The 12,779-nt window shown below is 38.6% G+C and overlaps 1 protein-coding gene across 10 annotated transcripts in view; it reads left to right on the top strand.

Annotated features, from left to right (window-relative positions):
- The window catches only part of LOC124789871 (liprin-beta-1), a 303,083-nt gene that overhangs the window by 282,039 nt on the left and 8,265 nt on the right, over window positions 1-12,779 (top strand). For all 10 annotated transcript variants that reach the window (XR_007016181.1, XR_007016179.1, XR_007016180.1 and 7 more), the window contains one exon: window positions 3,135-3,203. Coding sequence is in view for 2 of the 10 variants with exons in the window: in XM_047257385.1 (XP_047113341.1) it covers window positions 3,135-3,203 (69 nt within the window). In the remaining 8 variants the exon portion in view is untranslated. The remainder of the gene's footprint in view (window positions 1-3,134; window positions 3,204-12,779) is intronic.

Here is a 12,779-nt window from a genome sequence, read left to right as displayed (position 1 = left end):
AACTTAGCTGTTAGGGACCATTGTACTACTTCATTACTTTCACCATTTGGACTGTCTTCAATAACAGTGCTTCCAACAACTTTCCCAAATTGACTAGATCTCAATTTTCACTAATTCCTTTCCCTTGTTTACTCCATTCTCATTGGCCACTTCCTTAAGTCCCGTTTTCCACTTTCATTCTATATTATTATCTCCTCTGTATCATTAGTGCATGTTATCTTTTTTTTCCTAGTATGTGATTTTTTTATATATATTAATGCAGCATGTGTCTCCAAATTTCCACCACCTATCCCCTTGCAAACATCCTTTATTTATCTGTCTTATGCTGTGTATCATTTAGTTTATTTGCACCCTGATATTTAGAGTTAAGCTTTCTGTCTATCTGTTACTAACAGCTCATCATTACTGATACTCATGGAATCTGAATCACAGGTCTAGTTCTTGCTATTGATAAGTAGAAACTACTCTTCTGCTGCATTTTTCCCCATTCAGAAATGCTGTATGTTTTCATTTTTAACAGTTGATGGTAGAGAGATATGGAACCAACTTGGCATTTGCCTAAACAAGTGTGGAAAACTTCTATAAATTGTAAACAGATTGAACTGTGGATCAGACAAGTAATCATTATTTTGAAGAGTAGATTTGATCCAAGTCTGACTCACCTTTCTGTCTTGAAGTCCAGCTTGGTTTTGGCTTTACAAACTGGTTGTTATTGTAACATTTCTACATGGAGTATTTTGCACAGAACTGACCTCGATCTATTGCAACAATGTAACACCGTACGTTGAGATGCAAGCAGTGCCAAGAATGTTGTCACATAATTTGTGTTTTCTCTGTTTTTATTTTTATTATTATTATTATTATTTTATATCTGGGTCTTTCTGTCGGAGACCAACCATTACAGTGTAATGGTGGAACTAGACTGCTTAGCCCTAACTGTATTATGATTGGTGGGAGATTTTTTGGATGACATAGTGGCATCCCCACATGCACTACCACTCAGTACTATGAAGCACTCTGGCGTCTTGTGTTCAGAAGTAATAGACTGTATTTCTACAGAAGCAATCCATCAGCTGTTAAGAATTTCCTCAACAGAGTCAGAAGTACAGTGCATGCAGACTAGCCACATAATATAGTAATAATAATAATAATAATAATAATAATAATAATAGTGATGATGATGATGATAACAACAACAACTTAAAAGCAAGATGGCCTACTTCAGTTAAAAAGGACTTGAGAGTCAGAGTATCTTTTATTAAAAATGCCATTTTATGATTCATTTTAGTATTATGCATATAATACATAAGCAGGAAATGAAAGTAGATGATGTCACTGTTGCATGACTTCATTCATATTTTCAGTATTTTTCACTCTCTAATTGTTCTGCTGAACAGCAATAATATATGCATTGCGTAATACACAAGTGGGTAGTCCAGCAGACAGCTGTTTCCTTTTCATTCCTTACTCTTCTTTTCATCGTTAACATCTTGCTTTAATTTCTCTCTTCTTCCTTGTACTGTGGTGTAGTTATTATAATTTATAAGAACTGAACAGCAGGTCGTGGTGAATGACCCTTTATTGCCAAAACAGTTTAGAATTTTCAACTAGTGATAAGTTGCTTGCATAAGAGTGCCGTAAAATGTTTTATCTTCAGTGAGTGTGCTTAATATGATTGCCGGAAGAGAATAGTTATTTCTGAAGTATACAAAGGCTACAAACATACAAGTAGAAGATGCGAAATGTACTAATTCTACATTATTATTATACCCTATAGATACAATAATTCTCAAGAAACAGTAATTTTGCAGATACTTTTTAAAAGTACATTAATTCATGGAAACCTATTGACCCTAGTAATCAATGAAATGTATTGCAACTGGAGGTGCTGTTTCATTACTATGTTGTTATTACTGCTGCAGTTGCAGGATGTCCTTGTATCTTATGATAAGCATGGTAAAAATTTATCAATTATTATCCTTTGTTGAGAAAAGATTTTGCCTATAATTAATATCTGACATAAGGGAAATAGAAGTAAAAAAAAAAAAAAAAAACCAGCGGTATATACAAATTACTGTGGATATAAAAAAATTATCACAAAAAAATTGATGTATTATATGTAATCAGGCAATCCTTCAAAAACAAGTAAATTGTGAATATTGGTCTGTATAAATTTAAGAAAGTCTTGGGATAATTTATTTATAGATTACAGGAAATGTGGTAGTAATTTGTCTCATGACAGTAATTTGTCTTGTCTTTGATACCCTGAGCTTTAAAATAAAGAAGTAGGTATGATGTCTTCACTGTTATTTTTTTGTGATAACTTTGCATCCTTTTGGGAGGTTTGGTGTAACAGAAACTAATGATTAATTGGTGTGATTTATTTGTAATTACCTGTTAAATAATTGTTATTTTTACTCCTGCAAATTCTGCTATAACCATGCCATACATTCCTCATATGAGAATGAAATGTTATATTTGCTAATTAGCAAATGCTGTAATACATGCTTGGACATGAAATTAGGCATTATCTTTTGTACAAACACCAAGGTTTCACAGTTTCATAACAATAATTTAAATCTATTACATTGTGTAGAATTTTAGCGTGGGGTTATGTGCTTATTCTAAGAATTGCAAAGTAACTGTGTATTAGTATCAGACTACTGATAACCATAATTTTGTAACTTCGTGGCAGATCAAAACTGTTTGCTGGATCAAGACTTGAGCTTGGGATCTTTGCCTTAATATTTCATTTGTTTTTCCTGCAGTAAATATAACGGATTTTTGTAGGTACTAACTAGCATTTTTAATATGAGCCTTACTGAGACTGTGTTGCAAGATTAGACATAATTCAGAATAATGTCTTTCTTTAAGTCTGTCAGGTTTAAAACAGACCCAGGAATATTATGCCTGCAAGGAAATTCTCTGCAATCTTTAGATCATTTCCTACTATAAAGAAATGTATCAATTGTATTTTATTTATTATTTTATGAGCAATGCAGAGCATTGCAGTTTTCTTCTACCCAAATATTTGAAAAGGGGGGGGGGGGGTTAATTCTTTAAGCAAAATATAAAATATATGCATAAGATTGTATATCTTGTCTCTCTTACTGACTTCCATTTCATTTTGGCAGATGAAAATGAACGCACAACAAAAGGCCGGGGTTGTCTCTCAGGTCACTGATGCTCAAGGCACAGTTCTGGTAAGTTTACAAAATTAACTGGAGAGTTTTTCAATTATTTTGTATTAATTTAGTTTTCATGTATTTTCTTTGGTGTGTTTTACTAATATTGGAGATAACAAGATTCACCCACCAGCTTAACAAACAAACATCTTTTGGATGTATGATTTACATGAGGTATGTCATTGTTCTAAGAGCTGTATAAACAATCGTGATTCTCGCAGTTATATACCTCTGATACTCCTTAATCTTTTCCTGTTCGAAGAAACCTGAATGAATGTGTGTGTGTGTGTGTGTGTGTGTGTGTGTGTGTGTGTGTGTGTGTGTGTCTCTTTCAATCTCCATGTAACTATTACATCCAATGTCTGTAGAGTATTCCGTCAAGTGGTCAAATTTTAGAAATGGTCCTTACTCGACCACCTCACACTTTGTTCAGATTTGGTTTGCAGGTTTGCTAAATGACCAAATGAAAATTTATAGAGTTCTAGCTTCCAAATTTTAATATTGTATGTCTATGGATCTCATTCAGTGAGGGATGTGCAGATGTTGCAGTGATGCTTTGAAAATTTTAACCATGTTTGAAGTACCGCAAATCAGTGGGTAATTGCTATAAAGCTGGAAAACTTGGGAAGGTAGATGAACAGTTGGCATTGTGCAGATTGTGTACGTTTTATGAAATTTGGCTCACTATTTTTGCTCCTGGTGCCAATCAAAATTGTCAATAAATTTTGTCATGAGAAAATTTCTCCCAAGTTGAAGGAAATTGATCTCTTCATGTAATTGGTTTAAACCTCTCCTTTTCTGACCTTATTACAAGTAGCTTGTTTATAAGATCCAAGTTTTATCAATTTTTGGTTCATAGTTTTTGAGCCGAAGTAAGTGATTTTAAAAGCCCTTTTATCTCAGATGAGGTACCTGACCCATACTGTTTGAAAGGGCACCCTTTTCTGGTACTAAACATGAAATTTTCACGATTGCTTTACCCAGTAAAGTTTATCATGCAAATGACTATTGGGGTCACTCTGGAAATGGACATAAATATGAAAAATAAATTTTTACCAAACTTAGCTCCCTCTCACATTGAATAGGCACTAAATTTCTACATTTTATAGCTATCAATTTCTCCCAGAAACAAGAATTTGTGAGAATATAGCTTGTTGAACAAGAGCTATAGATCCACAAAACATTTTAGAAATGTTTGTAATGCTTGTATGTTGGTAGCCCTGTTGTCTGGAATCCTTTGTCTTTGAGGATGAAGTCGTTGCAGTAATAATTAACTACAAGCTATTGCAACAAATGTGAAACATTAATTGTTTTCTGAGTTACTTAATTATAGTTACTTTTATAAAACCAAGAACTGACAACCACTCACCTGTAGCTGACTGTGTGGTGCATAGAAGCATGCAACAGAAAAGATCATTTGTATTAGCTTTTGAGCTCTTGCTCTTTCTTTAGTGTAAGTATACACATTCATACATACAACCATACTTACACCCAAATATATGTAACTGTGGCCATGCCTGGACTAACTGTTGGTTTTTTAGAGCAGTTATCTGTCTAGGAAGATGGTTGGTAGAAAGGATGCACAGGGCAAGGAGGGCACAGTGTGAGGCAGGGCTTTCAACAGCTAACTCACTGGCTTCTCAACATCATCTTTCCACAGCTGCCAAGAACCAGCTGCAAAGGAACACTAGTCTAATCACCCAGTATCATCCTGGACTGAAGCAACTAAACCATCTCTTCTCCAGGTCTGTGCCTATCTATCATTGTGCGTGGAAGTGAGGAACATCCTAGCCACAATACTTCCCACCCACTTAAAGTGACATTCCACTGCCTGCCCCAATCTACACATCATCTTGGTCCTTCCGTCTGCCACTCCCACTCCCAATGGAAGATCCAGGAGCAAGACCTGCCTGATTCATACACCCACCACATCTTACTCTAGTCCCATCACAGGCTTACCTTATCCCAGTAGAGGCTGCACCACCTGCAAAAGCAGAAATGTCCTGTAACAGTGGTACTGCAATTTCCCCTCAGCATTTTATGCGAGCTCGACCACTTACAGTTAGAGTGGCTGGACACACCCGAACCACGGCCAGGAGCAGAACAGATCACTCAGTGGCAGACCATACTACTGAACACAGTAGAGCACAGTATTTTTGGTTTAAATAGATATTTCATAACCCGTGCCATCTGAATCCTCCCTGCCATTACCAACTTTTCAGAATTACATAGACAGGAGCTATTCTTACAGTGCATCCTTCAGTCCCATAATCCTCCTGGCCTCAGTCTCAGCTAACCCTTTGCGCCCACGCCCTCTACCCTACAGTCTCTCCTTTCTGTGTTCTGTCACCTGTTTCCACTGCACTCCCTATCATCATCATCATTATGCACTACGTGATTTCCTGGTGTCCTTGTGTCACATTCCCATCCTGTCTCCTGCTGCTTCTCCCTCCCACAGTTCTATCTCGTACACCTGCTACCTACCTCCAAGCCATCAGCCACCCTTCCCCAACCCTCTATCTCTTTCTCCCCATCTCTTCTCTCCTTTCATTCATTCCACCCAACACAGCCCCTCACTCCAGTCTACCTGCCGTATTGCGGTCCCAGCATTGTATGTTCAGCTGGGATGATATTCAGACCATATTAAATATTATGTTCATTACAAAGGCTATTATCTAGATTACCACTAGCTTTTTGATTTGCCAAGGTCTTCATTATGTACATATTGCATGCCTCCCGATGTGGAAGTGCAAAAAGAAAGAAAAAATTTGTGATATATTTCTTGTCAAAATGACATAATGTTTCTTGTCAAAATGACATACTGTGTTTCTTGTCAAAATGACATACTGTTTCTTGTCAAAATGACATACTGTTTCTTGTCAAAATCACATACTGATATGTAAATGTTTTTTGCCGATATTATGCTGGAAACTTATTGCACATACTGTATATCCACTGGCTGCTTTCATGGCGAGCATCTGTTCTTATTTGTGTAGTACTTTTCTACACTGCTTTCAGTCATGTTTCACTTTGAATTAGGTTTAATGTGAGACTAATATTGTTCAATGTACTAATTAAATAGCATCTTGATGTATGTATGTTCCTTACTGAAGATCAGTATGTTATATTTGCAAAAAATATCACAATATAAACACAAGATGGCTGTAATACAAGTGCTCTTTTTTCAGAGAATGTTCTGCCACTCAAAGCCGTTGGTGGGGAGGCTTGCGTGCCTCAGCGATACAGATAGCCATACCGTAGGTGCAACCACAATGGAGGGGTATCTGTTGAGAGGCCAGACAAACGTCTGGTTCCTGAAGAGGGGCAGCAGCCTTTTCAGTAGTTGCAGGGGCAACAGTCTGAATGATGGACTGATCTGGCCTTGTAACACTATCCAAAACGGCATTGCTGTGCTGGTACTGCGAACGGCTGAAAGCAAGGGGAAACTACAGCCGTAATTTTCCCCAAGGGCATGCAGCTTTACTGTATGGTTAAATGATGATGGCGTCCTCGTGGGTAAAATATTCCGGAGGTAAAATAGTCCCCCATTCGGATCTCCAGGCGGGGACTACTCGAGGACATCGTTATCAGGAGAAAGAAAACTGGCGTTCTGCGGATTGGAGTGTGGAATGTCAGATCCCTTAATCGGGCAGGTAGGTTAGAAAATTTAAAAAGGGAAATGGATAGGTTAAAGTTAGATATAGTGGGAATTAGTGAAGTTCGGTGGCAGGAGGAACAAGACTTTTGGTCAGGTGATTACAGGGTTATAAATACAAAATCAAGTAGAGGTAATGCAGGAGTAGGTTTAATAATGAATAAAAAAATAGGAGTGCAGGTAAGCTACTACAAACAGAATAGTGAACGCATTATTGTGGCCTAGATAGACACGAAGCCCATGCCTACTACAGTAGTACAAGTTTATATGCCTACTAGCTCTGCAGAGGATGAAGAAATTGAAGAAATGTATGATGAAATAAAAGAAATTATTCAGATTGTGAAGAGAGACGAAAATTTAATAGTCATGGGTGACTGGAATTCAAGAGTAGGAAAAGGGAAAGAAGGAAACATAGTAGGTGAATATGGATTGAGGTTAAGAAATGAAAGAGGAAGCCGTCTGGTAGAATTTTGCACAGAGCATAACTTCATCATAGCTAACACTTGGTTCAAGAATCATAAAAGAAGGTTGTATACATGGAAGAATCCTGGATATACTAGAGGGTATCAGATAGATTATATAATGGTAAGACCGAGATTTAGGAACCAGGTTTTAAATTGTAAGACATTTCCAAGGGCAGATGTGGACTCTGACCACAATCTATTGGTTATGAACTGTAGATTAAAACTGAAAAAACTGCAAAAAGGTGGAAATTTAAGGAGATGGGACCTGGATAAACTGACTAAACCAGAGGTTGTACAGAGTTTCAGGGAGAGCATAAGGCAACAATTGACAGGAATGGGGGATAGAAATACAGTAGAAGAAGAATGGGTAGCTCTGAGGGATGAAGTAGTGAAGGCAGCAAAGGATCATGTAGGTAAAAAGACGAGGGCTAGTAGAAATCCTTGGGTAACAGAAGAAATATTGAATTTAATTGATGAAAGGAGAAAATATAAAAATGCAGTAAATGAAGCAGGTAAAAAGGAATACAAACATCTCAAAAATGAGATCAATAGGAAGTGCAAAATGGCTAAGCAGGGATGGTTAGAGGACAAATGTAAGGATGTAGAGGCTTATCTCACTAGGGGCAAGATAGATACTGCCTAAAGGAATATTAAAGAGACCTTTTGAGAAAAGAGAGCCACTTGTATGAATATCAAGAGCTCAGATGAAAACCCAGTTCTAAGCAAAGAAGGGAAAGCATATAGGTGGAAGGAGTATATAGAGGGTCTATACAAAGGCGATGCACTCGAGAACAATATTATTGAAATGGAAGAGGATGTAGATGAAGATGAAATGGGAGATATTATACTGGGTGAAGAGTTTGACACAGCACTGAAAGACGTGAGTCGAAACAAGGCCCCGGGATTAGACAACATTCCATTAGAACTACTGACTGCCTTGAGAGAGCCAGTCCTGACAAAACTCTACCATATGGTGAGGAAGAAGTATGAGACAGGTGAAATACCTGCAGACTTCAAGAAGAATATAATAATCCCAAAGAAAGCAGGTGTTGACAGATGTGAAAATTACCGAACTATCAGTTTAATAAGTCACAGCTGCAAAATACTAACGCGAATTCTTTACAGACGAATGGAAAAACTGGTAGAAGCCGACCTCGGGGAAAATCAGTTTGGATTCCATAGCAATGTTGGAACACGTGAGGCAATACTGACCTTACGGCTTATCCTAGAAGAAAGATTAAGGAAAGGCAAACCTACGTTTCTAGCATTTGTAGACTTATAGAAAGCTTTTGACAATGTTGGCTGAAATACTCTCTTCCAAATTCTAAAGGTGGCAGGGATAAAATACAGGGAGCAAAAGGCTATTTACAATTTGTACAGAAACCATATGGCAATTATAAGGGTGGAGGGGCATGAAAGCGAAGCAGTGGTTGGGAAGGGAGTCAGACAGTGCTATTCAATCTGTATATTGAGCAAGCAGTAAAGGAAACAAAAGAAAAATTTTGTGTAGGTATTAAAATCCATGGAGAAGAAATAAAAACTTTGAGGTTTGCCGATGACATTGTAATTCTGTCAGAGACAGCAAAGGACCTGGAAAAGCAGTTGAACGGAATGGACAGTGTCTTGGAAGGAGGATATAAGATGAACATCAACAAAAGCAAAATGAGGATAATGGAATGTAGTCTAATTAAATCAGGTGATGCTAAGGGAATTAGATTAGGAAATGAGACACTTAAAGTAGTATAGGAGTTTTGCTATTTGGGGAGCATAATAACTGATGCTGGTCGAAGTAGAGAGGATATAAAATGTAGACTGGCAATGGCAAGGAAAGCGTTTCTGAAGAAGAGAAATTTGTTAACATCGAGCATAGATTTAAGTGTCAGGAAGTGGTTTCTGAAAGTATTTGTATGGAGTGTAGCCATGTATGGAAGTGAAACATGGACGATAAATAGTTTGGACAAGAAGAGAATAGAAGCTTTCGAAATATGGTGCTACAGAAGAATGCTGAAGATTAGATGGGTAGATCATATAACTAATGAGGAGGTATTGAATAGGATTGGGGAGAAGAGAAGTTCGTGGCACAACTTGACTAGAAGAAGGGATCGGTTGGTAGGACATGTTCTGAGGCATCAAGGGATTACCATTTTAGTATTGGAGGGCAGTGTGTAGGGTAAAAATCGTAGAGGGAGACCAAGAGATGAATACACTAAGCAGATTCAGAAGGATGTAGGTTGCAGTAAGTACTGGGAGATGAAGAAGCTTGCACAGGATAGAGTAGCATGGAGAGCTGCATCAAACCAGTCTCAAGACTGAAGACTACAGCAACAATAACAACAACAACAACAACATGTTACAATTAAAAAGAAATACTTATCAAGCAGTGGCAGGGGAACACATCCACAAAAGTTGCTGACAACTATCCAAGGAGTGCGCATGCCCGTGGGAAAAAATCTTCACAATACCAGTTGACAATGCTGCATTGGTTTCTAACAAGAGGGTTACTGAACATATACAGGCCTGAAGATGGCATAATGTAATCCAAAACTGGTTGTCTAAAAAATAAAACCAAAACAAGGGCTGTTTGTATTTTATTCTTGGAAATTGACCAGCCGAAGTCCCGCACTCCGGACGTAGGATGGAGTTATATTTATTGAACATACACAAAATGTTTTTGATCCAGTGGCTTCTTCGTCTAGCGGAAGAGTTGAAGGGGTGGGAAGAGGGGTGAAGTAAAAGGACTGGAAAGGTTTAGGGAAAGGGGTATAGTTTATAAAGTCACCCAGAAAGATGGGTCAGGGGAGACTTACCAGATGGGATGAGAAAAAAGGACTGATTGTTGGGGACTGCACCTGACGAGATTTGAAAATCTGAGAGCTTAAAGGTGAAGACAGATAATATTCAAGACAGAGATTACTACTAAAACATCATGCATGAGTTAACAAGAGTGAGAAGCTAAGTGCATTGTACGAAACAGAGCTGGGAGGGGGGACGGCGAAAAATAGACAAGTCAGAAAATGAAAGATGTAGAGAACTGAAATGGAATGAAGAAAGGAGTAGTTAATGTGAATAAATGCTTAGAAGGAAGGAATTAACACAAATTAAGGCCAGGTGGGTGGCGAGAACCAAGGACATGTTGTAGTGCTAGTTGCCACCTGCAGAGTTCTGAGAAACTGGTGTCTGGGTGAAGAATCCAGGTAGTGCGTTGGTGAAACAGGCACTGAGGTCATGACTGTCATGTTGTACAGTGTGCTTTGCAACAGTATATTTTGTGTTGCCTGTATACACTCTCTTCCTATGTCCATTTATCTTGACTGGTAACTGGGTGGTAGTCGTGCCGATGTAAATGGCTCAACATTATTTACATAACAGCTGGTATATGATGTGTCTTTTCACAGGTGTGTCTCCCTTTGATAGTATTTGTTTTTCCAGTTACACGGCTGGAATAGGTGGTGGTAGCAGGGTGCATAGGGCAAGTCTTGCACCAGGGACGGTCACAGGGGTAGGAGCCATAGGGTAGGGAGATGGATGCAGAAGGAGCACAGGGTCTGGCAAGGATATTGCAGAGATTGAGAGGGTGACAAAAAGCTGTTCTAGGTGTGATGTGCAAAATCTCTGACAGAATAGATCTCATTTCAGGGCATAATTTTAGGAAGTCATGTCCTTGTTGAAGTAGGTGATAGTTGCATTCAAGACTAGGTGACAAGCTGTGTGCTCTGAAGTTGTTTTTTGGGGGCATCAGCAGTACCAGGATTGTATGTGATGGCCAGGAAATCTGCTTTTGGACTAGGCTGTTGGGATAATTATGTGGCGTGAAGGCTGAAGTGAGAATGGTTATGTATTGCTGTAAAGTGTCTGCATCGGAACAAATATGTTTGCCTGAATGCCAAGGCTGTATGGGAGGAAATGTTTGACATGGAAAGGTTAGCAACTTTCAAAATGTAAGTACTGTTGTTTGTTAGTGCCATCCTTTCCAGGTCAAACATTCCCTCCCATACAGGCTTGGCATTTGAGGCAAATGTGTTTGTTCGGGTGCAGACTCTTTACAGCAATACACCACCACTTTCACTTCAGCCTTCAGTAGACATAATTATCCCAACGGTGTAGTTCAAAAGCAGATTTCCCAGGCCATCACGTCCAATCCTGGTACCGCTGATCCCGCCAAAAAACAACTTCGGAACACATCACTTGTCACCCAGTATTATCCTGGTCTTGAATGTATCAATCAGCTACTTCGACAAGGCCAGGACTTCCTAAAAACATGCCCTGAAATGAAATCCATTCTGTCTGAGATTTTGCCCATCACACCTGGAATAGCTTTTCATCACCCTCCCAATCTCTGCAATATTCTTGCCAGACCCTATGCTCCTTCTGCGCCATCTCCGTATCCTATGGCTCCTACCAATGTGAGTGTATTCATCTCTTGGTCTCCCTCCATCACTAAATTGGTGATCCCTTGATGCCGCAGACGTGTCCTAGTAACTGATCCCTTCTTCAAGTCAAGTTGTGCCACAAATTTCTCTTCTCCCCGATTCTGTTCAGTACCTCCTTATTAATTACGTGATCTACCCATCTAATCTTCAGCATTCTTCTGTAGCACCACATTCCGAAAGCTTCTATTCTCTTCTTGTCTAAACTATTTATCGTCCATGTATCACTTCCATACATGGCTACACTCTGTACTAATACTTTCAGAAAGGACTTCCTGACACTTAAATCTATACTCTACGTTAACAAATTTCTCTTCTTTAGAAAAGCTTTTTTTGCCATTGCTAGTCTACATTTTATATCCTCTCTACTTCAATCAGTATCAGTTATTTTGCTCCCCAAATAACAGAACTCATCTACTACTTCAAGTGTCTCATTTCCTAATTTAATTCCCTTAGTATCACCTGATTTAATTAGACTGCATTCCATTATCCTCGTTTTGCTTTTGTTGATGTTCATCTTATATCCTCCTTTCAAGACATTGTCCATTCAGTTCAACTGCTCTTCCAGGTCCTTTGCTGTCTCGGACAGAATTACAATGTCATCAGCAAACATCAAAGTTTTTATTTCTTCTCCATGGATTTTAATTCCTACTCCAAATTTTTCTTTTGTTTCCTTTACTGTTTGCTCGATATACATATTGAATAACATCGGGGATAAGCTGCAACCCTAACTCACTCCCTTCCCAACTGCTGCTTCCCTTTCATGCCCCTCGATTCTTATAACTGCCATCTGGTTCTTGTACAAATTGTCAATAGCCTTTCGCTCCCTGTATTTGACCCCTGCCACCTTTTGAAAGAGAGTATTCCAGTGAACATTGTCAAAAGCTTTCTGTAAGTCTACAAATGCTAGAAACGTAGGTTTGCCTTTCCTTAACCTATCTTCTAAGGTAAGTCGTAGGGTCAGTATTGCCTCACACGGAATCCAAACTAATCTTCCCCAGGGTCGGCTTCTACCAGATTTTCCATTCGTCTGTAAAGAATTTGCGTT

Source organism: Schistocerca piceifrons, chromosome 3 (assembly GCF_021461385.2).
Source record: "Schistocerca piceifrons isolate TAMUIC-IGC-003096 chromosome 3, iqSchPice1.1, whole genome shotgun sequence".
NCBI classification, from domain to species: domain Eukaryota; kingdom Metazoa; phylum Arthropoda; class Insecta; order Orthoptera; family Acrididae; genus Schistocerca; species Schistocerca piceifrons.
The sequence above is the reverse complement of the archived record's forward strand: the minus strand, read 5'-3'. Positions and strand labels throughout refer to the sequence as shown.